At 45.0% G+C, this 25,074-nt stretch overlaps 1 protein-coding gene across 1 annotated transcript in view; it reads left to right on the forward strand.

Annotated features, from left to right (window-relative positions):
• The first annotated feature begins 1,077 nt into the window (after positions 1-1,077).
• The window catches only part of LOC114589415 (nuclear pore complex protein Nup214-like), a 49,221-nt gene continuing 25,224 nt past the window's right edge, over positions 1,078-25,074 (forward strand). The window contains exons 1-5 of the mRNA XM_077922856.1: positions 1,078-1,120; positions 3,279-3,370; positions 3,960-4,049; positions 4,291-4,440; positions 7,004-7,162. Of these exons, the coding sequence (XP_077778982.1) occupies positions 1,078-1,120; positions 3,279-3,370; positions 3,960-4,049; positions 4,291-4,440; positions 7,004-7,162 (534 nt within the window). The remainder of the gene's footprint in view (positions 1,121-3,278; positions 3,371-3,959; positions 4,050-4,290; positions 4,441-7,003; positions 7,163-25,074) is intronic.

The raw sequence follows: 25,074 nt of genomic DNA on the forward strand, positions 1-25,074 counted from the left end.
ATCTTTCTTTACTCTCTCTCCTGCAGGCTTGAACAGTCAAAGTTCCCCCCCTTTTCTCCTGCTTCCAAGGGGGGTTTTGGTGGTTATAAATGAAGGAAATTTAGACCTTTATATACGACTTTCCAGACTTTAGCTTGCAAGGTTTTTTGCTTCAGTCTATTTACAAAAGCAGAAGGCGGGCTTCCTGTTTTGAGCCTTCCCACTTCGGTTCCAAATTAAAATGTTTCTTTAATCCAATTTTCCGTTTCTACTCACGGGTACTTGTTTAAAGTCCAATTGTCCACAGGAAAAAGTCAGCGCTCTCCGGCAACGGCTGTGCGGCTTCACTCCGTAAAAGTAGCGGTCGATTCAAAACACTGCGCTGCTCACCCCATGTTGCTTCGGATCCCCGAAAAAGGGTTTCCCTGCAAGTAGGGGAGGCGCTCCTGGTGTCAGCCGAATCCCACGTTCCCGGGCTTCATCCGCCTGGGATTTTTGAAGGGTCTCCGCCTTCGCCGCGGCGGCAAGACCCGGTTTTTACGGAGCGGGTTCCTCCCGGTCAGAGGAACTCCGCCATTGCCGATGGCGCTAACCTGGAAGTGAAAAACCATGTTTTCTAGCCAAGAGCCAGGAGTTCAAGGAGCGTGGGCGCGATGCTCCTTGGCACATTGTTGCATGCCTGGTGTGAGGTGTGCCTCAGCACAAGTGAAACGTTACCTCCACACAGTTCGAAAGCACGCCAAAGTGCAAGTAGATAAATAGGTACTGCTCTGGCAGGAAGGTAAACGGCGTTTCCATGCACTGTTCTGGTTTGCCAGAAGTGGCTTAGTCATGTTGGCCACATGACCCAGAAGCTGTACGCCGGCTCCCGTGGCCAATAAAGCAAGATGAGCGCCGCAACCCCAGAGTCGTCCACGACTGGATCTAATGGTCAGGGGTCCCTTTACCTTTAACCTATCTCAGCAGGCTTAACAAGCAACAGCTCCCTGGGTTATTTTGGAGAAGTCCTGACTATTGGTACCGCTTTAAATATATAGTGCAGCTATTTTTCAATACATTTGTGGGACAGAGGTTTTCAACAGCTCTTGCAGAGTGCTGATGGCACAGGGTGTGACCAAGGGCACCCTGCATGCAGCTACGGGTAACAAGTCACCTGCAAAAGGCCCGTACCATGAAGATTCCTAGTCCCAAGAGCATGAATTCTTCTATTCTCCCTCCCTCCCCAGGTTCCCTGCTGCTGAATCTTCTATACCAGCTGCCAACAGTGGCCAAAGCTCCAGTATGTTCTCCTTCTCACCTGCTGGGACTGTGGGTCAGTCCACTGTGCTGGGCACCCCTCCTGCAGTGCCAATCAAGGCTTCCACCCCAGTCTCTTCAGCAGGTATATCCCCTCTCCCTTTCCCCCTTTTTCTGCTGATAAAACCTCATATGTGACTGCATTACATGTGGATTAGTATGAGAAACAGGGATTGAGGACTATAAACTTTGTACAAAAATGGAAGTTTGGCATTTCAACATCCTACAGTGGTCAGTTCTTTTTGCTGAAAATGTCTATTGCTGCCACACAGATTTTATTTTTTACTGCCTGTCTGTGTTCCCTCCTTTCTGGAATGGTCACATGTGTGCTTAGAGCTCTCTTTGCCATGGTGGTCTGCTCTTTCTTGCTCTTTCTTATCTACTGCAGAGCTTTCCAAACTTTACATGTTGGTGACACACTTTTTAGACATGCATCATTTCACAACACAGTAATTCATTTTTTTACTAGCAAACTGGAGGTTAAACTAACCCCTTTCCAGCCCTGGGAGAAGCGTGGGGAGCATTTGCATGACACACCTACACACTGCAGCTGCCACGACACACAGTTTGGAGAGCTCTGATCTACTGCTTAATATTTCAAAAATCTTCTAATCAGCATTCAGTCTAAAAAAACAAACAGCATGTCATTAAAACTAAAACACAACCTTAAAAACAGCTATATGGAAACTACCGTATTTTTCGCCCTATAGGACGCACTTTTTCCCCTCCAAAAATGAAGGGGAAATGTGTGTGCGTCCTATGGGGCGAATGCAGGCTTTCACTGAAGCCTGGAGAGCGAGAGGGGTCGGTGCGCACCGACCCCTCTCGCTCTCCAGGCTTCAGGAAGCTATCCGCAAGCCTTGGGAGCTTTGCGGGAGTTCCCGCCGGGCTCCCAAGGCTTGCGGATAGCAGCCTGAAGCCTGGAGAGCGAGAGGGGTCGGTGCAGGGTTCGTGCAGATATCGGGCAGCCCCACAAGCTTGGGAGACAGTGGGGAGGCACAGCGCGCCTTCCCGCTGTTCCCCGACCTGGTTTGGAGGCTTGCGCTGGGGAAAAGTGTGCATCTCCCCACCACCAGCCCCACAAGCTCGGGGGACAGATATCCGCAAGCCTGGGGAGACTGGCGTGACTTCCCGCCGGGCTCCCTAGGCTTGCGGATAGCAGCCTGTTCTGGGGGCTGGGGTCGGGGGAAGCTCGGGCACCCCCCACCCCAGCCCTGCGCCTGGGGGGGAAAAATAATTTCCCCCCCTTTATTTCCCCCCCAAAAAACTAGGTGCGTCCATTGGCTGGTGTGCCCTATGGGGCGAAAAATACGGTACATAAAAACATATAAACTTAATTTTCCTGAAAGCAGATAGCTACACTTACCAAATCCTGTTACAGTGGTGCCCCGCAAGACGAATGCCTCGCAAGACGGAAAACCCGCCAGACGAAAGGGTTTTCCGTTTTGGAGGTGCTTCGCAAAACGAATTTCCTATGGGCTTGCTTTGCAAGACGAAAATGTCTTGCGAGTTCCTGCAGGGTTTTTTTCCTTTCCCCCCCCCCCTTTTTCCCAAGCCGCTAAGCCGCTTATCAGCTGATCTGCTAAGCCGCTAAGCCGCTTAACAGCTGATCGCTAAGCCGCTTATCAGCTGATCTGCTAAGCCGCTTAACAGCTGATCCGCTAAGCCGCTAAGCTGCTTATCAGCTGATCCGCTAAGCTGCTTATCAGCTGATCCGCTAAGCCGCTTAACAGCTGATCCGCTAAGCCGCTAAGCCGCTTATCAGCTGATCCGCTAAGCCGCTTAACAGCTAAGCCGCTAAGCCGCTTATCAGCTGATCCGCTAAGCCCGCTAAGCCGCTAATAGCGCTAATCCGCTAAGCCGCTAATGGGCTTGCTTCGCAAGACGAAAAACCCGCAAGACGAAGAGACTCGCGGAACGGATTCTTTTCGTCTTGCAAGGCACCACTGTATCTTTGAAATTCATGAGTCTATGAGTGATTTTGTTTCTTTTTGGACTCTTAGTGGAGCGTCCTTCTCAGAGTGCTCTTCCAGCTTCCATGCTCCAGAAAACAGCCAAGATTTCCTCAGCTGTTTCAAAAGTGAGCCCTTCCCAGGTAATTAGAAGCTGACCTGTCTGTCCTTGACAGGAAACATATTGTTCCATCTCAAAAACAAGGATCAAATCAGACAAAGCTTACTACGTGAACATAGCTGCTTCTATCTCACACAGCTTCTCTCTGGAAGATTGAAGGAGTCTCTGAGCAGATTTGGTAAAGGGAGACATTCAGTTACGTGAGTGAACCCCAAGAGTGTCTTCCTGTGCATATTAGGTGGTTATTTAGCAAGGAAGACATTTTACCTGTGACTCCTGGTGGATATGTGGCTCAGGGTACCTGAACACTGTTGGGGGATGGGGTGGGGTTGCTTAGGAGTTTTATGGGGGGCAGGTTTTAATTTTGGGGAGGCTTAATTTTTCTTGTCCTTAGTATTAATTTTTTGTACCATTATTGTCAGACCCACCCTTATAGACAAGCAAATTACAAACTTTATTTACTTGTGTTTTGCTTTCAACACACACACTCCCCCCTTCCCCCCTCTCTTCCTTTAATATGTTCAGAAGTTTTCTTGTTTTATCTCTCATAGCAGAACATTTTAGTTCTAAAATTCCCCATCAAACAATAATAAAGCATTTGTGCCTTGCAGGGCCAGCAGCAACCACCCACTGCTGGGGTGGAGAAACAGGCTCACCAGTGGAAGGATTCAGATCCTGTCATCATAGGAATCAGGGAGGAGGTGAGGCTTTCTGGAGCTATGATGTACTGCTCCTCCCCGGGTCACCTTTCTTTGAACCTGGGCTCCATATGAAGTTGGACTTCAACGTTCATCAATGGTCAGAGGATGATGGGAGTTGTAGTCCAACAACATCTGGTGGGCAACATGTTTGCTGTCCGTACTGTTCTTCCCCAACCTGAGCTCTCAACGGTTGGGTGTGTCGTCATTTAACATGCATGAACTACTGAACTTGTTCCTGTAGATTGCACATTTCCAGAAGGAGATGGAAGAGCTGAAAGGCAGGACAGCCAAAGCTGCCATCGAAGTGGGCACCGAGGAAGAGGAGGAGATGTTGAGGATGGAGTCAAACGACCTTCACACTTTCCTTTTGGAGATCAAAGAGACAACAGAGGTAAGAGGATTTGGGGGAGGATGTAGCCTCCAGTTGAGAACCAAGTTTTCCTTCATGCTCAATTAGCTCAGGGTTGAGAGTGGGTTACTTGTTAGGTCCTGGTTTTTACAAATTGAAGAACTTCTCATTCTGTTGATTGCATGGGGCGATTATGGTGGTATTACTATTGCTGAGACTGTGACATTTTCTGTGTAATCCTAACCATGTCTGCTCTGTTTGGTAGCCCTGGTAATTCAAGGTGGGTGTTGTATTCTTCATTGTGTGGTGTATATATTTTATTTTCAGCTTTGCCTGAAACAGTTGCCAAATCAGTATCATAAACCACAGTGAGTGGTTTGAAATGGCCTTTTGATTCCTGCTGCCCCTCAAGTCCCACTTATTAAATACAGTAGTTAGTTCACTCCATTGTTTCGTAATTGAGTGTATGTTTTCATTTGCTGAAAACAATATGCTGTGCCTTAATAGACCACTTCACCCTTGGCTGCACGCCACATGTATTTTCCTTATTTATCATACTTATCCTATTCCCATCAGATTGCATTCTTTTTTTTTTTAAAATATTTTTTATTGCTTTGTTTTCCAGGGTCAAAGTACAACGTCAATACATCGTCGATAACACAACAAAAGCTTTTTTTTTTTACAAAATGAAAAAAAAAACCAAAAAAGGATACACTTTTCCAAATCTTTTTTTTTTCATCATCAACTGGACTTCCCCACATCCTCCATCCCTGCATTCTTTACAATAAAAATCAACAGCAAATTAATACCTTGTTTCATGTGTTTTTGTATTTTCATCTAAATATTTACTCTAAAAGTTAAACTTTTCTCAGTCATAACTTAGTTTCAATCATTTCCGAATCTCAATACTGAAGCATGTTTTTCTCAAGACTTAGCAAATTCTCAACATTCATATAACTTAAAATGTTTTTGTAAATAGTCCTTAAATTTTTTCCAGTCCTCTTCCACTGCCTCTTCTCCCAGGTCTCGGATTCTGCCAGTCATTTCAGCCAGTTCCATGTAGTCCATCAGTTGCGTGTGCCACTCTTCCAGTGTGGGTAGCTCCTGTGCCTTCCAGTATTTGGCTATAAGAATTCTTGCTGCTGTAGTTGCATATAAAAAGAAAGTTCTATCTTTCTTTAGCACTCTCTGGCCCACAATGCCCAGGAGGAAGGCTTCTGGTTTCTTATGAAAGGTATACTTAAATACCTTTTTCAACTCGTTATAAATCATTTCCCAAAAAGCCTTCACAGATTGCATTCTTGAGGAGGAAGTTTGAAAGGGGGTTTGGTGTTCCTGAAGGAGACATACTCTCTCCATTGTGTTGCCTCCGGTAAATAGGTTTGCTGGGTTTTGGGGAACCGTCCCACAAACCTTTTTTGAGCTAGAGACAAAAGTGAGATGACAGAAATGTGCATACAGTGGTACTTCGGGTTAAGAACTTAATTCGTTCTGGAGGTCCATTCTTAACCTGAAACTGTTCTTAACCTGAGGTACCACTTTAGCTAATGGGGCCTCCCGCGCTGCCGCCACGTGATTTCTGTTCTCTTCCTGAAGCAAAGTTCTTAACCTGAGGTACTATTTCTGGGTTAGTGGAGTCTGCAACCTGAAGCGTCTGTAAACCGAGGTACCACTGTACAGCATAGTTCCATCTTCTGGTTAAAGAAGCTTAGTACCATGTCTGAACTGATAACCATAATTTGTGACTGCCTTGGAAACCACGGTCTGAAGGCTGTTTGGGTTTTATTCTTTTGGCAAATCATATATATTTATTGAATGATTTTTAGCCACTTCTTGTTCAAACTTCTCAGAACGACTTAAGAGCAAAAACCCACAGCAAGCCACTTAAAAATTCCAGTGGGAGTAAAATGTCTGCTTTTGAGCTAGGACTGAAAATAAAATAAAGACAGCATCAAGCAAACAGTTTGCCACAGTTGAAGCCTCTAGACCAGAAGAGGGCAGGCTTCCAAGATCTGTTGTTGCTTTTGCTAGAATCCTGATATTCAAACAGAACAGTTGTGAAAGGCACACACTTAAGGACAAATCCCTAGGCTTAGTTTTCTTTAATGTTGAGTACCAGAACAGAACAGCACCATCAGTCCTTCTCACCCAAATCCACCCTGGTTACCTTCTGGCCCAGGCTTTCTTCATTTCAGTAATATATAATAGGGCAGGTTGCTAATGTTATTGTTGCCACTGTTTTTGTTCTATTTATGTTGGGGTTTTGTTTTTTTAAGTGCTTTGTTTTGTCTAATTAGTTTAGCTATGGTTATGGGGTGGCATACAGATGCCAAAAATTTAAAAAAGAAATGAACAGGGAATTGGGATGCAGACCGGCTTGTAGAAGCCTTGTGATTCGTTAGGTCCAACCACCCCTGCCCCTGAAATGTAGAATCCTGTTTGTGGCAGCAGTTTGTGCTGCTGAACTGTGTTGTTGCCCCAGTATAGCTTTCTTCCAGACCTGATGAATTAACATTTCTGTGGAAAAGCCACATATGTGTTTTGTGACAAAGAGTTCCACCTACTTCCTGGTGGGTCTTCCTCTCCCTTTGTTCTTTTCTTGTAGTCCCTTCATGCAGACTTTAGCCTCCTGAAGACAAGCCTGCTGGAGGGGTTTGCAGGGCTGGAAGAAGCAAGACAGAAGGACATGCGTGCTCACAGCGCTGAATATCTGCACCTGCTCTATAAGAGGCCTTTGGACCCAAAAAGTGAAGCTCAACTTCAGGTAGTATCATTGATAGGGCAAGGGGGTCAGAGCTTTGGGAGCCAGGGGGAAATTATAAATGCCTGCTAGGGAGGCAGAGGATGTTCCAAACCCCATGGTCCCCAGCAGGTAATGGTACCTGTTCCAGTTAGAGATGTCACGTAAGCTGCTCCAATCTTTAGCAAGCATTCTCTGCTGCTAGTTGCTCACTTCTCATAAGTTAAGCGTGTTTGCTTGGAAATGTTTTGGTAAGAGCTTTGGACAGTGTATATGAATCTCTTATCTCTTCCCCTCCTCTTTTTACTTCCCCAAGAGCCCTGTCAAGTAGATTAGGCTGAGATATGGTGAGTGGCCCAAGGCAACCCTGTGAGTTTCATGTATTTGGATATTAGAACCTGGGTTTCCCTAGTCTTAAAAAGGTAAAGGTAAAGGGACCCCTGACCATTGGGTCCAGTTGCGGACGACTCTGGGGTTGCAGCGCTCATCTCACTTTACTGGCCGAGGGAGCCAGCGGGTCATGTGGCCAGCATGACAAAGCCGCTTCTGGTGAACCAGAGCAGCGCATGGAAACGCCGCTTACCTTCCCGCCAGAGCGGTACCTATTTATCTACTTGCACTTTGACGTGGTTTCGAACTGGTAGGTTGGCAGGAGCTGGGACCGAGCAACGGGAGCTTACCTCATCACGGGGATTCGAAGCGCCAACCTTCTGATCAGCAAGCCCTAGGCTCTGTGGTTTAACTCACAACGCCACCCGCGTCCCTTTTTAGTCTTAGTCAATCTCTTTATCCACTACCCCAGGGCAGCTATGTTTTGGTCCTTACAGCTGTTGGTGAACCACAACTCCCAGCACCCCTGACTGTTGGCCAGGCTGGCTGGGACTCATGGGAGTTGGAGTCCAACCACATGTGGAGAACCACATGTTCTCCATTACACTGTACTGCTTCTCTGTGAATACATGTGCAATTCCCCAGATTGGATGGAAACTATTTGTAGACTGGATTGGGTTTTGTGACTACCAGTTGACAGTCCCTATTATTTTTGCTAAAGTGGTCATGGCCCAGATGTAGAAAATTTCCTTTGCATGCAGAAGGTCCCAACTTCAATCCCTGTCATCTCCAGGTAGAGTTGGGAGAGAACCCTGTCTGAAACTCTGGCGAAGTGTTCCAGTCAGTGTATCCAATACTGAGCTAGTTGGACCAGTAGTTTGACTCAGTACAAGGCAGCTTCCTGTGTAAATTGGCTGTTGATTCAGAACCATGAGGACTAGAATCTTCTTTATGTTTAGGGGGAAATCAATAGCCCAGTGGTAGTGTAGCACCCTGCTCATGGTTAACGCTTAGCTGGAATGAAATATTCAACGCAGCAATAGAGAAATTAAAATAATAATTTATTTGTCAGACAAATAAATGATAGGCACAGTGGTATATAGTTACCAAAGCTCTGCCCCCCTTCAGCCCTGATGGCCAGCACTTATATTTCCTCAGCCCAGCCCCCTTGCTCCTCCTTTGGCTGCCTCTGTCCAATCAGCCTGGTTGAAATTCCTATTGGCTGTCTGCTAGAACCAATCATAAAAGATACACCCATTTCCTATTACCTTTTATGGGAGACAAAGAGCTATATTTCCTTCTATCCATAAATGGCAGACAAGTAGCCATATATCTTACATTTGCCTCGACAAGACACCTTAATTACCAGATCACCTTTTGCCCCTGTTGCCCCTGCATTCCAAAACAAATGGCTAAAACAAATGGCTCATGGTATTAAATTCTATCTAAACAGAGATCTTGGGTTCACATTCTCACACACCATCAATGAAATAAGAATCTAACATAAGAATCTAACATTTCTTACTTTCTAAATCCTTTGCATAATTACATTAAGCCAATAAATCTCATACATAACATAGATAGCTTTTTAGAAGAAAAGGCCTTTGCAAAGTAAAAAGAAACTCAGTAAAAACAGCTTCAAAAGAAGCCTCTTCAGTTTACACCCCCCTTTCCCAGCCAGCTGCTTTTCCCATTAGCTCTTACCTTAAACTTTAGGAAAATATGGCTACAGTCTGATGGGAGGCACATGGTATTATTTTCTGTTAAACAATAAATCTTACTATTTACCAACTCTTAATTAGTGTTTTTGCAGCTTGATTGTATTCTGTAATATGTAGGGTCAGTATAACATTTGCTCCCAGCCTGTAATTCTCTTTTACAACTTTGAGAAACTTGTCTCCTGCTACTGCTATAAATCAGGGGGGGCCCTTTTTCAGGAGAGCAGGAAGATAAACAACTGCCAAAGTACTTAGCCAGCTGCTTTCTGCCTGGCATGAAACATACAAACATTTGCAAATATATCTTTAAGCTCATTTTAAAATACAGGCCTTGATCAGATGCCTCAGTAGAGCACCTGCTTTGCATGTAGAAAGTCCTAGATTCAGTCCCCAGCATATCCAAGTAGGGCTGGGAATGTTTCCTGCCTGAAACTCTTGAGAGCCACTGCCAGTCAGTCTAGACAGAACTGAGCTAGATGGACCAATGGCCTGACTCAATTTAAGGCAGCTTCCTACATTTCTGGGGTGTGCAATGCCTCTATTGTATGATTCTCTAAAGGGCAAATTGTTGACCCGCTGGCCTAGAGGCTGTTCTTTAAGCCAATGTCATCTTCTCAACATTTTTCTTTGCTCCATCTTCAAACATGGAAGGCAAAGTTTTTGTAATGAAGTGCCAGTTTAATAATTCTAACCCAATTTTTATAAAGAAAAAGTGGGTTCATCATCGGGGATTGTTTTATCACCACCAAGTGCCATGCTGCTCAATGTGACGATTTTACAAGGACTTGAGCTGCTGCAGTTAATTTCATGGATGGGGAGGGTGGAAGCCAAATGGGCTTGTAAATACTGGGTTGCCGCAGGAAGTTCCTGCCAATGTGCAAAAAGGTTTTTTCGAACGAGAGACTTCACCTCACTCTGCTTGCGCTTCTCCTCCCCTGGGGTGTCAGAAGTTAAACAAGCTATTTCTCCCCTGAACTGTGAAATATTGAACTGAGCCTTGGCTGGTATTGTGTAATTGACACAGCTTGGATGCATGAGGATAATGTGGGATGCGACCTCTGAGCAGGAACCATAATTAAAACAGTACCTTAGAAGGCTGAATGTAAGGTCAGGGTGTTAGTTAATCTCTTATTGCCCTTGGGGGATAACTCCCTTGCCATAAGAGCCCTGCTGAATCAGGCCCAAAGGTCTACCTTCTCCAGCCTCCTGTTCTTACAGTGCCCAACCAGGTGCCCCAGTGGGAAGCCCACAAGCAAAACTGGAGTGCAGCTGCGCTGTCCCTACCTGCGATTCCCAGCAACTGATCACTGGTCAACAACAAATTTGTTGTCTGCGTTTTTTCAGATGATTTAGGACGAATCTGATGCGCTGAATCCAAAATTCACATTGGTTTTGCTCAATCAGGTCAAGTTTTTGAGCTATGGCCACATGTCATTTTTTTACGTTTTTGTTCACATGTACGCTTGTGTGGAGCATTTTAGAAGAAGTTGGTGGGGGTAAAATGCCATGTCGAATAATTGTTTTGATTGGAAATTATTATTTTAATGACAAAAAGTATTCAGGTCCAATAGTTCTGGGTGATTATGTCGAAAAGGGATCAGTTTGAAGTCATAAAACCTTGAAATCTTCCATAAATTGGTGCGGCAAAGCATAAAGTTGGGGGATCAAAACTAAGTTAATCCTGATCTTCAATCAGCACGTCGTCCTGTAGCTCATTGTGATGAAATTTCAGTGCCTGTCTTCGGAGAACTTCCTGACATTAGTGACGAAGATGCCTCCAGTGTTGAAGGACATGAAGAAGTGGTTCTTGAAGATGATGCTCCACATCCATTTTCCCAAAAGGAGTTGAATGATCTAGTTCGCGACCTCAGCTTGTCAAAGGACTCTGCCAAACTGGTGGCATCCAGATTGAAGGAAAAAACCTGCTCTCTGACAGTGCTCGCATCAGCTTCTTCCGCAACAGGCATCAAGAGTACCTCCGTTTTTTCTCGGAAGAGAAGGACTTGGTGTACTGTGCAGATATTGCGCAGCTTCTGCTCAAGCTTGGAGTGCCACAGTATGAACCCAAAGATTGGAGACTGTTCATTGACAGCAGCAAGCGATCACTGAAATGTGTTCTGCTACACAACGGCAACCAGTTTGCCTCTATACCCCTGGCTCACTCAAGTACACTGAAGGAGAACTATGAAGCGGTGAAGTATGTGCTGGAGAAAATTGGTTATGATCAGCATAAGTGGTTTATTTGTGTTGACCTGAAGATGGTGAACTTTTTGTTGGGACAACAGTCTGGCTTCACCAAGTACCCATGTTTTCTGTGCATGTGGGATAGTAGGGACCGTGCTCAGCATTACACAAAGAAGGACTGGCCTGTGCGGGAGGAATTGGTGCCTTGCAAAAAAAGGAACGCCATCAACGACCCTCTGGTGGACAGAGACAGAATACTCTTCCCACCGCTGCACATAAAGCTCGGCTTAATCAAGCAGTTCACCAAGGCTCTGGACAAGGATGGTGACTGCTTCACTTACTTGTGCCAGGCTTTTCCAGGATTGACCATGGAGAAGTTGAAAGCTGGCATCTTTGACGGTCCTCAGATCCGTCAGCTCATCAGAGATCCAGAGTTCGGAAACTCAATGAACAAAGTGGAACTGGAAGCATGGAAGGCATTTGTTCTGGTAGTGAAGAACTTTCTGGGCAACAATAAGGCCAGAAACTATGCAGAACTTGTCAACAACATGCTGACTGCTTTCAGAAACCTGGGCTGCAACATGAGCGTCAAGATGCACTACCTCTTTTCACATATGGACTGGTTTCCTAAGAACCTGGGTTCAATGAGTGACGAGCAGGGGGAGAGATTCCATCAGGACATGAAAGAGATGGAGACCAGGTATCAGGGTCGCTGGGACGCAGTCATGATGGCTGACTACTGTTGGACTCTGAAGAGAGACCTCCCTGCCGCTGAGCATTCCAGGAGTTCCAAGAAACGGAAGTTCAAACCCTGAAGTTTGAAAAATGGTGAAGGAACGTGCAGTTTACGTGTACTTACCTTTATCAATGCCCACCATTCGACTTCCGATTTCCGCCGCAGATAGAAAGGGAGCGTGGAAAGCCTCGTCGGGGTTTTCCGAACAACACAGGGGCTTGGGGGAGTTGCAAAGGCACTGCACCCCCCAAAAATCTCAAGGGGGATACCCTTGAGGGATGGCTAACCGGCAGCGCGGAAGCGGTCCGGCCGTTTTTTCGGGGGTTTTTTCTTGAAGAGCTCGAAGACGACGGGATTGCAAGCGCAAGAGGAAGGAACTGACCCTGTGTTGCGATGTCTCTGGCTCTCGCTAGAGAAAGCGGCGAATCTCCAAAAATTTAAAAACGGACCCTTAGTGTGAGAGAAATATTTTAAAATTAAAATTTTTAAGAACACACTAAGTGAACGCTGGATGTTGAAGGATTAAATTAAGGAATTAAGGAATCCATCCTGTTGGAGGAGTTAAAATGGCGCAGGATAGAAAGTCGCAGGAGTAAAGGAAGGAAGCAGCCTCTAGCCTGACTGCGTGAGTACATAACAAAAGCCCACGGCAGCTTCTGTCGAGGCAAATAGACTTTTGAATTTGTAAAACAAAGCAACAGATTAAGGACTATCCAGAGACTTTGTTGTTCCCTCTCGGTGAGAGAGATAATTAGAAACGTAATAACCACAGAGCTGATTGAAAGAGCAGCTTGAGACGACTAGAAGAAGTTTAATTTAAAAGAAAACGGAAAGCTTGGAAGCTGCGTTAAAAACAACAAAGTTACAGTAAAGACAAGAATAAGGGAAGATTGGCAGAAACATCTCTTCTCTTTTAAATAAGAACTGCCTAAGAAAAAAGGTTATATTTGACTGCAATTATCTTGGGTACTCTTTCGATCCTTACTGCTGAAAAACTGGACTTAAGTTAACCCCCTCTTTCCCGTTTTCTTTTTTGTTGTTTTTTTGCGCTCTGGGAAAGATTCACATTTAAGCGTTGGAGCTAGAAAAAACCAGAAATAATTGGAATGCGGAAAATATCACCCGATAAACCCTGGGAAAATTTGGAAAATAACTTTGAGTGTTAAAAACAGGGGGTTTTACACCCCAGTAGACTATAATTGCATATTTACAACATTTTGAATTGGACATTCACATCTCTTATGGACTTGAAAATATAAACAGGAAATTGGGACAGAATCCGGACCAGTGATTTGGTGACAGAGACGGGACCAGTGATTTCTTCTTTTTTGTGATAGAGACTGAAACAGTGATTTGGTGATAGAGATTGGACCAGTGATTTTGTGATATTGGGATCTAATTGGTTTACAGGTCTGATTTAGATCGTGGATTAAAGCCTGAATTATTAGCCTTACTAGACCTTGGATTAGGACATGGACTAAGTTACAGAATATCCTTTACAAGTGACGGATTAAACCGGCAAGTGGTGGAAGATTAAAGAAATTAAAAGAAATCGGAACTGAACATTAATTAATTAATTAATTAATTAATTTTTAAAAAGGAACTACTGCTCTCCCATCAATCTACGTGGACTTTAGAAAACCACTTTAACAGGAATAACTCATACATAAGTAATAATTATTTGAGTCTTGGAGAAATTTACCAAACTTTCAGAGGGTGTTAATGTTTTAAGGGACGGTTTGGGAAAACACAAACTATATTGTCATATACTATTAATAATACCCTAGGAGGGGGGGAATCATTTGAAGAAAAACAAGAGCCTAAGGAAGGTACTAAGGTGTATAAACAAGACTTTAAGATTGCCAAGGTCGAGATATACTGGGATTATAAGTGAAGCTATTTTTTTTTATTTCTGGACATTTTATTATCCAACTGGATTTGTAACTGTTTATTATAATAGTACATATTTTCTGGTGGTACTCGGAGATATTATGGTTGTACTTTAGGATACAGCTGAATTAATTGACTTCAAAGGTAATACTCTGTCTGAAAAAAAGGAAATACAATAGAAAGTGATATAAAAGAAATTGTAAGAATATAAAATAAGAAAAACAAAATCGCACGGGCATAATAAGGTAAATTAAAGGAGAGTGGTTAAGACATAGAAAAATAAGAATAATAATAATAAAAAAAGTTTGTGCGCCCCTCAGGGGAGAGACAGAAAATTAACACAGACTATTGTGTAAATAATCACAAAATGTCAGGGAAAAATGGAAAAAAGGTAGGAGGGACTCCTGGAGGCAGAAAGGCCTCACGACAAGAGGAAATTAAAGACCTAGACATATTGTGGTTAAAGATCAAAGAGGAATTTAAACAGAGTGAATTGCATATGGAAAGTAAATTAGGAGAGGTGCAGGAACAGATAGATAAAAAAATTGAAGGAGCTGTGGGAGAACTCACTAATAAAATACAAGACCTATCAGATCAAAAGTAATAGAGGAATCAAACAAGAAAATTCAAAAAGAAATGAAGGAACAGAAAAGGAGACAGAAAAAATGAAGGAGGAAATAAGAGATTTGAACAAATCACAAGAACAGATTGAGGATAGCTTAGCTATGACAGAAATGCGTCAGAAACAACTCAATTTAAAATTCAGAGGAGTAGAAGAAGAAATCCATGAGAATATAAAAGAAAAAATGATAAGAGAATTAGCAAAATGGTTGGAAATAAAAGAGGAAGAAGTAGCCTGTACTGTAGAAAGCGCATTTAGAATAAGGGTGAAATCCCAGCAGCTCAAACTAAAAAAATCTCCTGGTGATTGTTTGATGATTTTCAACTCAATTGAGATGAAAAATATGATATTAAGAACAAGTTACAGAAAAAAATTAATAATTGAAAACAGAACAATTATTATATACAAAGAAATACCAATTAGACTTTTGCGTAAAAGACAAGGATACCGACAAATAGTAAGTGTCTTACAGAGAAACAATATACAATATAGATGGGAGTTCCCCGAAGGAATTACCTTCTATTATAAAGATAAAAGATTCAGATTGACAGATACACAAGAAGCATAATTTTTTTGAGAAGATATGAGAAGGAGCTAGGAAAAGGGGAAGAAAGGTACGGAGGAGGAGGGAGATATACAGAAAGGAGGAAGGAAAAGAAGGCAAAAAACACAGAGAAGCAAAAGAGAGAGAGAAGAGGAAGAAGAGGAAGTGGAAGAGGAAGGAGCAGCAGGAGGAGAAGAAGAGGAGGAGGCGGAAGAAGAGTTAACGGAGAAGAGGTCGAGTAGAATATAAATTAAAGTCAAACAATATAATGTCGTTAACGGTTCTGTCCTGGAATGTAAATGGTTTGAACGAAAAATCTAAAAGGAATAAAATTCAAAAGGTGTTAAAGAATAAAAATTATGATGTGATCTGTTTTCAGGAAACACACGTGGCAAAAAAACACAAACATATACTAGCAAATAAAAGGTTGGGGGTAGAGTTTGTTAATTCAGACACTAATAAAAAAAGAGGAGTTGTGATATACGTGAAGGAGAAATGGGACCCAATATTAATATGTAAGGACGATGAAGAAAGGATCTTAGGAGTACAAATCAACCATCAGGGAGAAAAGATTAACTTTATAAATGTCTATGCACCAAATATGAATAAAGCTGAATTCTTTAAAAAATTGGAACAAATGCTAACAGAATTGGAGGATAATAAGATGATTTTACTTGGAGATTTGAATGCCGTGCCAACACCTGAATTAGATAGAAGCGTGAAAAGAAGAAAACTTAAGCAGGGGAAATTACCAAGAACATTTAATAATCTGGTGGAAAATCTAGATCTGATAGACATCTGGAGACATAAATATCCAACAACGAAACAATATACACACCTGTCAGAACCACACCAAAGTTGCGCCAGGTTGGATCAAATATGGGTCTCAAGAGAATTAACATTAAGAGCACTTAAATGTGAAATCCAACCCAGAAATCTTTCAGATCATAGCTCAGTAACGTTGGAAATAAAAAGCAGATTACAAGGAACATACAGATGGAGAATGAACGATTATCTTTTTGAAAATGAGGAAATAATTGAGAAGGCCAAAAGAACGTTAAAAGAATATTTTGAGATGAATTTAAATAAAGAGACTAATATAAAGATAGTTTGGGATGCCAGTAAGGCAGTGTTAAGAGGATTTTTAATTAATCAGAACAGCCATAGGAAAAAGTTAAGAGAGCAAAAAAAAAAGAAGAAATACTCAATTAAGAGATTGCGAAAGAAAACTAGCAATAAATCCAGCTGAGGAGCAGGTTAAACAAACATAGAATATTACAAACGCAATACTCAAATTTAGTAGGCCAAGAAGTAGAATGGAGAATCAAGATATGGAAGCAAAAATTATTTGAATCAGCAAATAAAACCGGAAAATTATTAGCGTGGCAATTATGAAAAAACAAAAAACAAAATATGATCAACAAATTAAGAATAGAAGAGCAAATTGTGGAAGAACCTAAGAAAATAAAGGAAAATTTCATCAAATTTTATGGAAAATTATATAAAAGAGAAAAAGAAGACAGCACAGAAATAAAGAAATATTTAGGAGAAAATAGACTAAAAGGATTAACAGAAGAAGAAATAACACAATTAAATAATCCTATAAAAATTGAAGAAATCCAGGATGCGATAAAAAGAATGAAATTAGGAAAGGCTCCAGGGCCTGACGGCCTTTCAGCTAAATACTACAAAGTTCTAGAGGAATATTTAGCCCCGGTGCTGTGCGAAGTAGCGAATAACATCTTAAGCGGTGGAAAGACACCAGACTCATGGAAGGAAGCCTATATTACATTAATATCTAAGCCTGACACAGATAAATTAGATATGAAAAACTACAGACCAATATCATTATTAAATAATGATTATAAATTATTTGCGGAAGTAATGGCCAACCGTCTTAAGAAATGTTTAAGAAACCTTATCCATACAGATCAAGTCGGATTCTTACCCAATAGACAATTAAAAGACAACATAAGACATATAATTAACATCATTGAATATCTAGAGGCCAAGAATGAAATACCTGCGGCACTAATTTTTATTGACGCCGAAAAGGCCTTCGATAATGTATCTTGGCAATTCCTTGTAAGATGTCTAGAAACAGTAGGGATAGAGGGCGCCTTCCTGGAAGGGATAAAAGCTATTTACTCAAGCCAGAAAGCAAAATTGATTATTAATAATGATTTAACTGATTATTTCGAAATTTCAAAGGGTACGAGACAGGGGTGCCTGTTGTCAGAATTAAGCCTTATCAGAGGAATTGGCCACTCTCCAGGCACCCGGCTTAATTCCTTGTTGACCTCCCCGGTCTGCGACTCCCGGCAAGATCAGGTGAGATCTTCTATCGGCGATCCTCCTCTAACGTGAGAAGGACACACCACTCCTCCCCTCTTCCCTGCCATTCCCCAGGGAGGGGAAAGAGACAGACAGAAATGTATTTACATGCCTTTTATTTCTGTCTTTCAGCAGTACAGAGAAACGTGTCTGTACTCTCTTAACACCAACAGCAGAGAGAGAAACTCCGCCCCTGTACTTCCAGCACAGGTCAGATGACACTCTGAGCTAACATCCGGTGCTCAGCATAGTGAATAGACTGCCCCTTTGTTCCCACGGTACAGCCACAAGCAACAACATCCTGTCTGGCATTCCAGCCAGCTGGAGCTCGCATCTGCATTGCTCCTTTTTCGTAACAGTGCCCTCTATCACCTCTTTTATTTATAATGATACTAGAAATTATAGCAAATAAGATAAGAACAACTCCAGAAATACGTGGAATTAAAATTGGAAAAAAAGAATACAAACTGAAAGCATACACTGATGATCTGATGTTATCATTAGAAGATCCACAAAAAAGTGTCCATAAGGTAATAGAATTGTTAGAAGAATTTGGAAAGTTATCGGGTTTTAAGTTAAACAAATCAAAAACTAAAATGATGACGAAGAGCATGGAAGAAGCTATGAAAAACCAGCTAGAGGCTAAAATTGGAATTAAAGCGGTAAAAAAAGTAAAATACCTGGGAATTTGGCTAACTATGAAGAACATAAATTTAATGACGGACAATTATGAAACAACCTGGAAAGAAATTAAAAAAGATTTAGATATATGGAACAGAATAAAATTATCATGGTCAGGAAGAATGGCCGCAATTAAGATGACTATACTTCCAAAGTTGTTATTTCTATTTCAAAATATTCCGGTGATAAGAGGAAACAAAGTATTTAAAGATTGGCAGAAAATTTTATCTAAATTCATTTGGCAGGGAAAAAGGCCTAGAATTAAATTTAAATTGCTTACAGATAGAAGAGAAAGAGGAGGTTTTGCGGTACCGAATTTGAAACTGTATTACGAGGCCTCATGCCTCTGTTGGAATAAAGAATGGATTGTAATAAAAAACACTGACCTACTAGATTTAGAAGGCTTTAACACCAGATTCGGTTGGCATGCATATTTGTGGCATAATAAAGCAAAAGTACATAAAGAATTCTCCAGTCACATCATTAGAGGACCTCTGCTAGAGGTTTGGGAAAGAAATAAAAATCTTCTTGAAAGGAAAACTCCCTGGTGGTTGTCACCAATAGATATTTTAACAATTAAAAAAACAAACATAGAAGGTAAGAGATGGACATATGAAGATTTATTGGTGAGAACAGAAAAAGGTTGGCAGATCAAAACGTATGAAGAACTAGGAGATAAATTAACGAGTTGGTTACAATTCCATCAAATTAATGCACTGTGGACAGAAGATAAAAAGATCGGGATAAACGGGGGAAAAAATCAAGATTCCAGATAGAAATACTGGAAGGAAATTCAAAACTCTTATCAAAAATGTATAATCAACTGTTAGAATGGGATCCTAAGGACGAGGAAATAAAATAAGTTATGGTGAAATGGGCGATAGATCTGGGATATAATTTGGAATACGATAGTTGGATTAAGCTCTGGAATAAAGATATGAAGTTCACTGCTTGTGTTGCCTTAAGAGAAAACATGGAAAAAATGATGTACAGATGGTACATCACCCCTGTAAAATTAGGAAAAATCTATAAGAATGGAGATAAAATGTGCTGGAGGTGTAAAAACAAGGAAGGTAGTTTTTACCACATGTGGTGGACTTGTGAAAAAATCAAGAACTTCTGGGAGCTCATTTATAATGAACTAAAAAAAAATGTTTAAATATACTTTTGTTAAAAAACCTGAAAATTTTCTTCTGGGAATGATTGGCAATGAAATTAAGAAAGAGGACCAGACCTTATTCCAGTACGCAACAACAGCTGCTATAATTTTAATTGCCCAAAATTGGAAATCAGCCAATATCCCAACAGTAAGAGATTGGCAAAGTAAATTATTTGAATATTCAGAATTGGCAAAATTAACACAAAAAATTAGAGACCAGAAAGAAACAAAGTTTATTAAAGAATGGAATAAATTCATAACCTATATTGAAGTAGATTTAAAAAAATCCAAAGATCACAGTAGGCTTAATATAACCCATCGACATACAAAAGTTTTAAAGAAAAACTGCGGGGGGAAATGTATTACATAACCCAAAACTGAGGTGGAGGGAAGTCAATAATTTACATGTTTGTCTTTGGGTTTTTTTGTTTTCTTATAATTAAGTTATGTTGTTCTTATTATTGTTTCTTTTCCCGTGAAGAATTTATTTTCTGTACATATGTGTGTATATGTGTGTATGAAAATTAATAAAGAGAAATAAAAAAAAAATCAATGCCCACCATTCAGTTTACAGTAATCGATGTTTCTATCGGGTAATCAATATATGTTGTTGGAAAAACATTTTTTTATCTTAAAAACATACTTAGGATCATATGTGTTGACAAAAATCAGCTGATAATGCCACAAAAATGTAATCGATTTTGTCACAAGATCTGATTTTTTTCAAATCAACATAGCACAAAAACCTGACCTGATGGAGAGAAATGGATGCCATTTCCTGATGCAAAAATACCCTAAAGCAGTTGTAGAAATCTAGACAACATTCAAAAAGTAAAAAATTGTTGCCCAGTGAATCAGGGTGTGATGGCCTGGGAATCCGATTCAGAGAGTGAACCGGAAGAATCCCAGCCTGCACAGGAGTCCCCGCCTCCAGGGCCGGCTGAACTGGGGCAGGGCCTTGATCCTGAGGAGCCTGCACCTGTGCCAGATCCTCAGGAGCAGGCACCAGGTGAATCCATTCTGGCTCCAGAGGTGGTTGAGGACTCAGTGCCTACAGGTGAGTCTCCCCCTGGGCCCAGTAACCCTTCAGCCTCTCCTGAACTGCAGAGGCTTAGGGCAGAGAGGCGAAGGGAACTGGTTTCTCCCAGGAGGAGTGCTCGCCTTAAGGCCAGGAGAGGTGGGGCTCCTGGGGGCCGGGGCCACCCCTGGCCTCAGAGAAGATAAAGGCCAGTCAGCCCGGTCCCAGGTTGCGGGAGCAACGTCGTCATTGAAGAGCTGTTTCGGCCAGCATCCAGACCTGATCTTCCAGTGTTCCTGTTCCCTGCCCGGCTTCCTGCTTCTGACCTTCCAGCGTTCCTGTTCCCTGCCCGGCTTCCTGCTTCGGACCTCGCCTCGCACCTTGTGAACTATTTCCAGGCTAGTGACTCAGGACTGAACTTTGACTACGATAACGGGAACCTTCCCCCCGGGACCAGCACAGTTTGCTCCCGCCACACCCGCACTCCCCCTTCGTTGGGGTGCATTCGGGAAGAGCCAGAGGCCATGGCTGACCAGGCAGCTGCGCTGGTGGCATTGGCCCAGGAGAACCAGGCCTTGACCCACACTGTTCAGCAGCTAAGCGATGTGGTTGCGGAGCTTCAGCAGCGGTTGGATGCCCTTCCAGATCCTGGGGCCGACGCCCCAGCTCCAGGCAAGTACCCAGTGGCCTTGCCAGAGAAATTTGATGGGGCCCTGGCCAGCTTTCCCATGTTCCTCGCCCAGGCCAAGTTGTATATTCAGGGGCGAGCCCGGAACTTCCCTGACGACTGCACCAAGGTGCACTTTTTGATCAGTTTGTTAAAGGACCAGGCGGCCAAGTGGGCTTTGCCACTGCTCCGGCAAGACTCTCCTTTGCTAACAGACTATGTGGGGTTTTGTAACCACTTAGAGACTGTGTTTGGCAACCCTCTGAAGGAGAGCCAAGCCAATCGGGCAATTCGTCAGTTGAGACAGGACAAGTCCACAGCCGCCGCCTACGCCACAGAATTTCGGCTGTTGGCACAAGACTTGTCTTGGAACGACTCTGCACTTCGGGACCAGTATCTTGAGGGATTGTCGGACGAGATACTGGACCAGTTGGCCACGATGGATCGTCCCACCACGCTGGATGCCCTCATTCAGCGGAGCCTGCAGATAGACGATCGGTTGGAGGACCGTCGCCAGGCCCGGGACCGCCAGCACTCCCGGCTCCTGGCGCCAGTCCTTCCCAGCAGGTCCACGGCCACAGCCGAGTTGCCAGACGAGCCAACGCAGCTCAGGGCTGCGCGACCTCGCCTCTCCCCCTCGAAGAAGACGCGGCGTCTTTACTGCGGTGGGAGTGGTCATTACGCCTGATCCTGTCCCGAGAAGATGCCAGTCGCAGGGAAACCGCCAACCTCGGTAGCCGAAGGCCCTAGCAACCTGGGGTCCCAAACCATGCAAGAGGGGCCCTCACCAGTGGAATTGCGACATCTCATGGTTCCGGTGCGTCTCTACCCTCCAGGTGGGCCATGGATTCTTACCCACGCTCTGGTAGATTCGGGGGCAACCCGCTCCTATATGGACGCTGCCTTTGCCGCTCATCATCAGGTGCCACTTCAGAACAAGCCAGAACCGGTACAGGTGGAGGCAATTGACGGACGGCTCCTGCGTTCGGGTGCCGTCACTCGGGAGACCCAGCCCTTGGTCCTGTGTCTCCAGCAGCGAACTTTGGACATTGCCTCCATGCCCCGGTTCCCCCTGGTGCTCGGGATGGACTGGCTGGAGGCTCACAATGTTCAGATTGACTGGGTCAATCGGACTGTGCACTTCCCAGACCCATGTCCCCATGCTCGGTCCGAGATGCTAGCAGCCGCACCCACTGAGGAGGCTGCATCCACGCTCCCCGCCGAGTACCAGGACTACCAAGATGTGTTCGAGGAACGGGGGGCAGACCAGCTGCCGCCGCATCGGTCTTTTGACTGCAGCATAGACCTCCAGCCCGGAGCGCCCCTACCGGTGAGTCGCTTATACTCTCTAACAGAGCCAGAGCGCGAAGCTTTGCAGGACTTCCTGCGCAAGAATCTGGAGCGTGGTTTCATTAGGCCTTCTACCTCGCCCACCGCTGCGCCAGTGCTCTTCGTTAAGAAGAAATGTGGGGAGCTTCGCCTTTGCCATGATTACCGGGCCCTGAACAAAATTACCATCCCAGACCGATACCCCTTGCCCCTTATTTCAGAGTTTCTGGAGCAGGTGCAAGGGGCGCAGGTGTTCACCAAGCTAGACCTCTGGGGGGGCCTACAATTTAATTCGGATCCGAGCCGGGGATGAGTGGAAGACAGCGTTCGGGACCTGGTACGGGCAGTTCGAATACCTGGTTATGCCCTTTGGATTGTGCAACGCGCCCGCTGTGTTCCAACGGTACATCAACCACGTGTTCCAGGACTTGCTAGACAAGTACGTGGTGGTGTACTTGGATGATATTTTGGTGTTCTCCCGTGACCCGGCTCGCCACGAGGGTCATGTCCGGACTGTGCTGCAGCGTTTGCGGGAGCACCGCCTGTATGCAAAGCTCAGCAAGTGCGAGTTCCATCAGCGGTCAGTGGACTTCCTTGGTCACCAACTCTCTCCAGATGGGGTGCAGATGGATCCCGGGAAGGTGGCAGCGGTTCGGGAATGGGCGGCACCTCGGAACCGCAAGGACCTACAGCGTTTCCTGGGGTTCGCCAACTATTACCGGACCTTCATTGCAGACTATGCTCATCGCACCACCCCGTTGACCCGGCTACTGCGCCCCAAGACGCCGTTTTCCTGGGACAAGGAGGCAGAGGATGCGTTTCAGGGGTTGAAGGCCTGTTTCCAGAGAGCGCCGATCTTGCAACATCCTGATCCCTCTCGACCCTTTGTGGTAGAGACCGACGCCTCCAGTACGGCTCTCGGTGCCGTCTTGTCTCAGCAGTACGGACGTGATGCGCCACTCTTACCCTGCGCCTTCTATTCCCGCCAGCTCCTTCCAGCGGAGCGTAACTATACTGTATGGGAGCGGGAACTACTGGCCATCAAGGTGGCCTTTGAGGTCTGGCGTCACCATCTTGAGGGGGCACGGCACCCGGTGGAGGTGAGAACTGACCACCGGAACCTGGAGTACCTCCAGACCACCCGCAAGCTGAACCAAAGGCAGATCCGGTGGGCGTTGTTCTTTTCCCAGTTCCAGTTCCGGATCCGCTACATCCCTAGCTCCCAAAACCAGAAGGCGGATGCCCTGTCCCGGAAACCTGAAGACAACGCAGACACGGTACAGCAGGCAGTACCCACCACGATCCTACCACCAGCTGCATTCCTGGCCACCCAGGAGGCTGAGCCACTGCAGGCTTGGGTCCGGGAACAGCAGCGGGTCGATGCTTGGGCCCAGGAACGACTCCGGGAACTGGCCGAAGGGTCATGCCCTCAGTATCCGGGGCTGGTCTTGCACCAGGGCCTTCTGCTGCAGCACGGTCGCCTGTACATCCCGCCAGGGCCACTGCAGGCTGAGGTTCTCCGGATAACCCATGATGCTCTAGCAGCGGGGCACTTTGGGTGGTATCGGACCACCCATCTGGTAAGCCGTGAGTTTTGGTGGCCCCGCCTGAAGGCTGACGTGGCTCGTTACGTCACTGGTTGTGATGTCTGCCGGCGGGCCAAGGGCCCTACCGGGCGACCCCCCGGCCTACTTCAGCCATTGCCAGTCCCACCACGTCCTTGGCACACGGTTTCGCTGGACTTTGTAGTGCACTTACCCCCATCTCGTGGCTGTACCTGCCTTCTAGTTTTCTCCGACCATTTCACTAAGATGGTGCACTGTGCCCCCTGCCCATCCGTACCCACAGCTAAGGAAACCGCTCAGCTGTACTTTCAGCATGTCTTCTGCCTGCATGGCCTACCTGAGCGTATGGTGTCCGACCGGGGCGTTCAGTTTACATCCCGGTTCTGGCGAGCATTGCACCAGACCCTCGGGACAGAGGTCTGTCTCTCGTCAGCCTACCACCCACAGACCGATGGCCAGACGGAACGGGCGAACGCGGTGCTGGAGCAGTATCTCCGGTGTTACTGCAGCTACCAGCAGGATGACTGGGTCGACCACCTAGCATTGGCGGAGTTCGCCTACAACAACGCGGTGAATGCATCCACCCAGCAGACCCCGTTCCAGGCCAGTTACGGTTATCATCCACGGCTGTTTCCAGATGTGCTGCCGGCATCCGCGGTCCCTGCAGTGACGGAGTGGCTTCAGGAGCTCCAGTCCCAGCAACAGCTATTGATGGAGCAACTGCGCCAGGCCAAGGAGGCGTACAAGGCCCAGGCTGACCGCCACCGCCAGGTGGGGCCAGAACTCCACGTCGGTGACCTGGTATGGCTCTCCACTCGCCACCTCCACCCCTCTCGACCTTCGCGGAAGTTGGACACCCGTTTCACCGGCCCGTTTCCTATCGTGGACCAAGTCTCACCTGTGGCATTCTGTCTCCGGTTGCCCGCAACCCTGAAGGTTCACCCGGTCTTCCACAGGTCCCTTCTGAGTCCGGTGGCCCCACCCGGTGAGTTCCACCCGAACCGTCCCCGACTGCATCCAGTTTTGGTCCAGGGGGAGCCGGAGTACGAGGTGGAATGCATTCTGGACTCCCGATACCGCAGGGGAAAGCTGCAGTATCTCATAGACTGGAAGGGGTATGGACCGGAGGACTGTTCCTGGGAACCAGCAGCCAACGTCC

The sequence above is a fragment of the Podarcis muralis genome, chromosome W (assembly GCF_964188315.1).
Source record: "Podarcis muralis chromosome W, rPodMur119.hap1.1, whole genome shotgun sequence".
In the NCBI taxonomy this organism is placed as follows: domain Eukaryota; kingdom Metazoa; phylum Chordata; class Lepidosauria; order Squamata; family Lacertidae; genus Podarcis; species Podarcis muralis.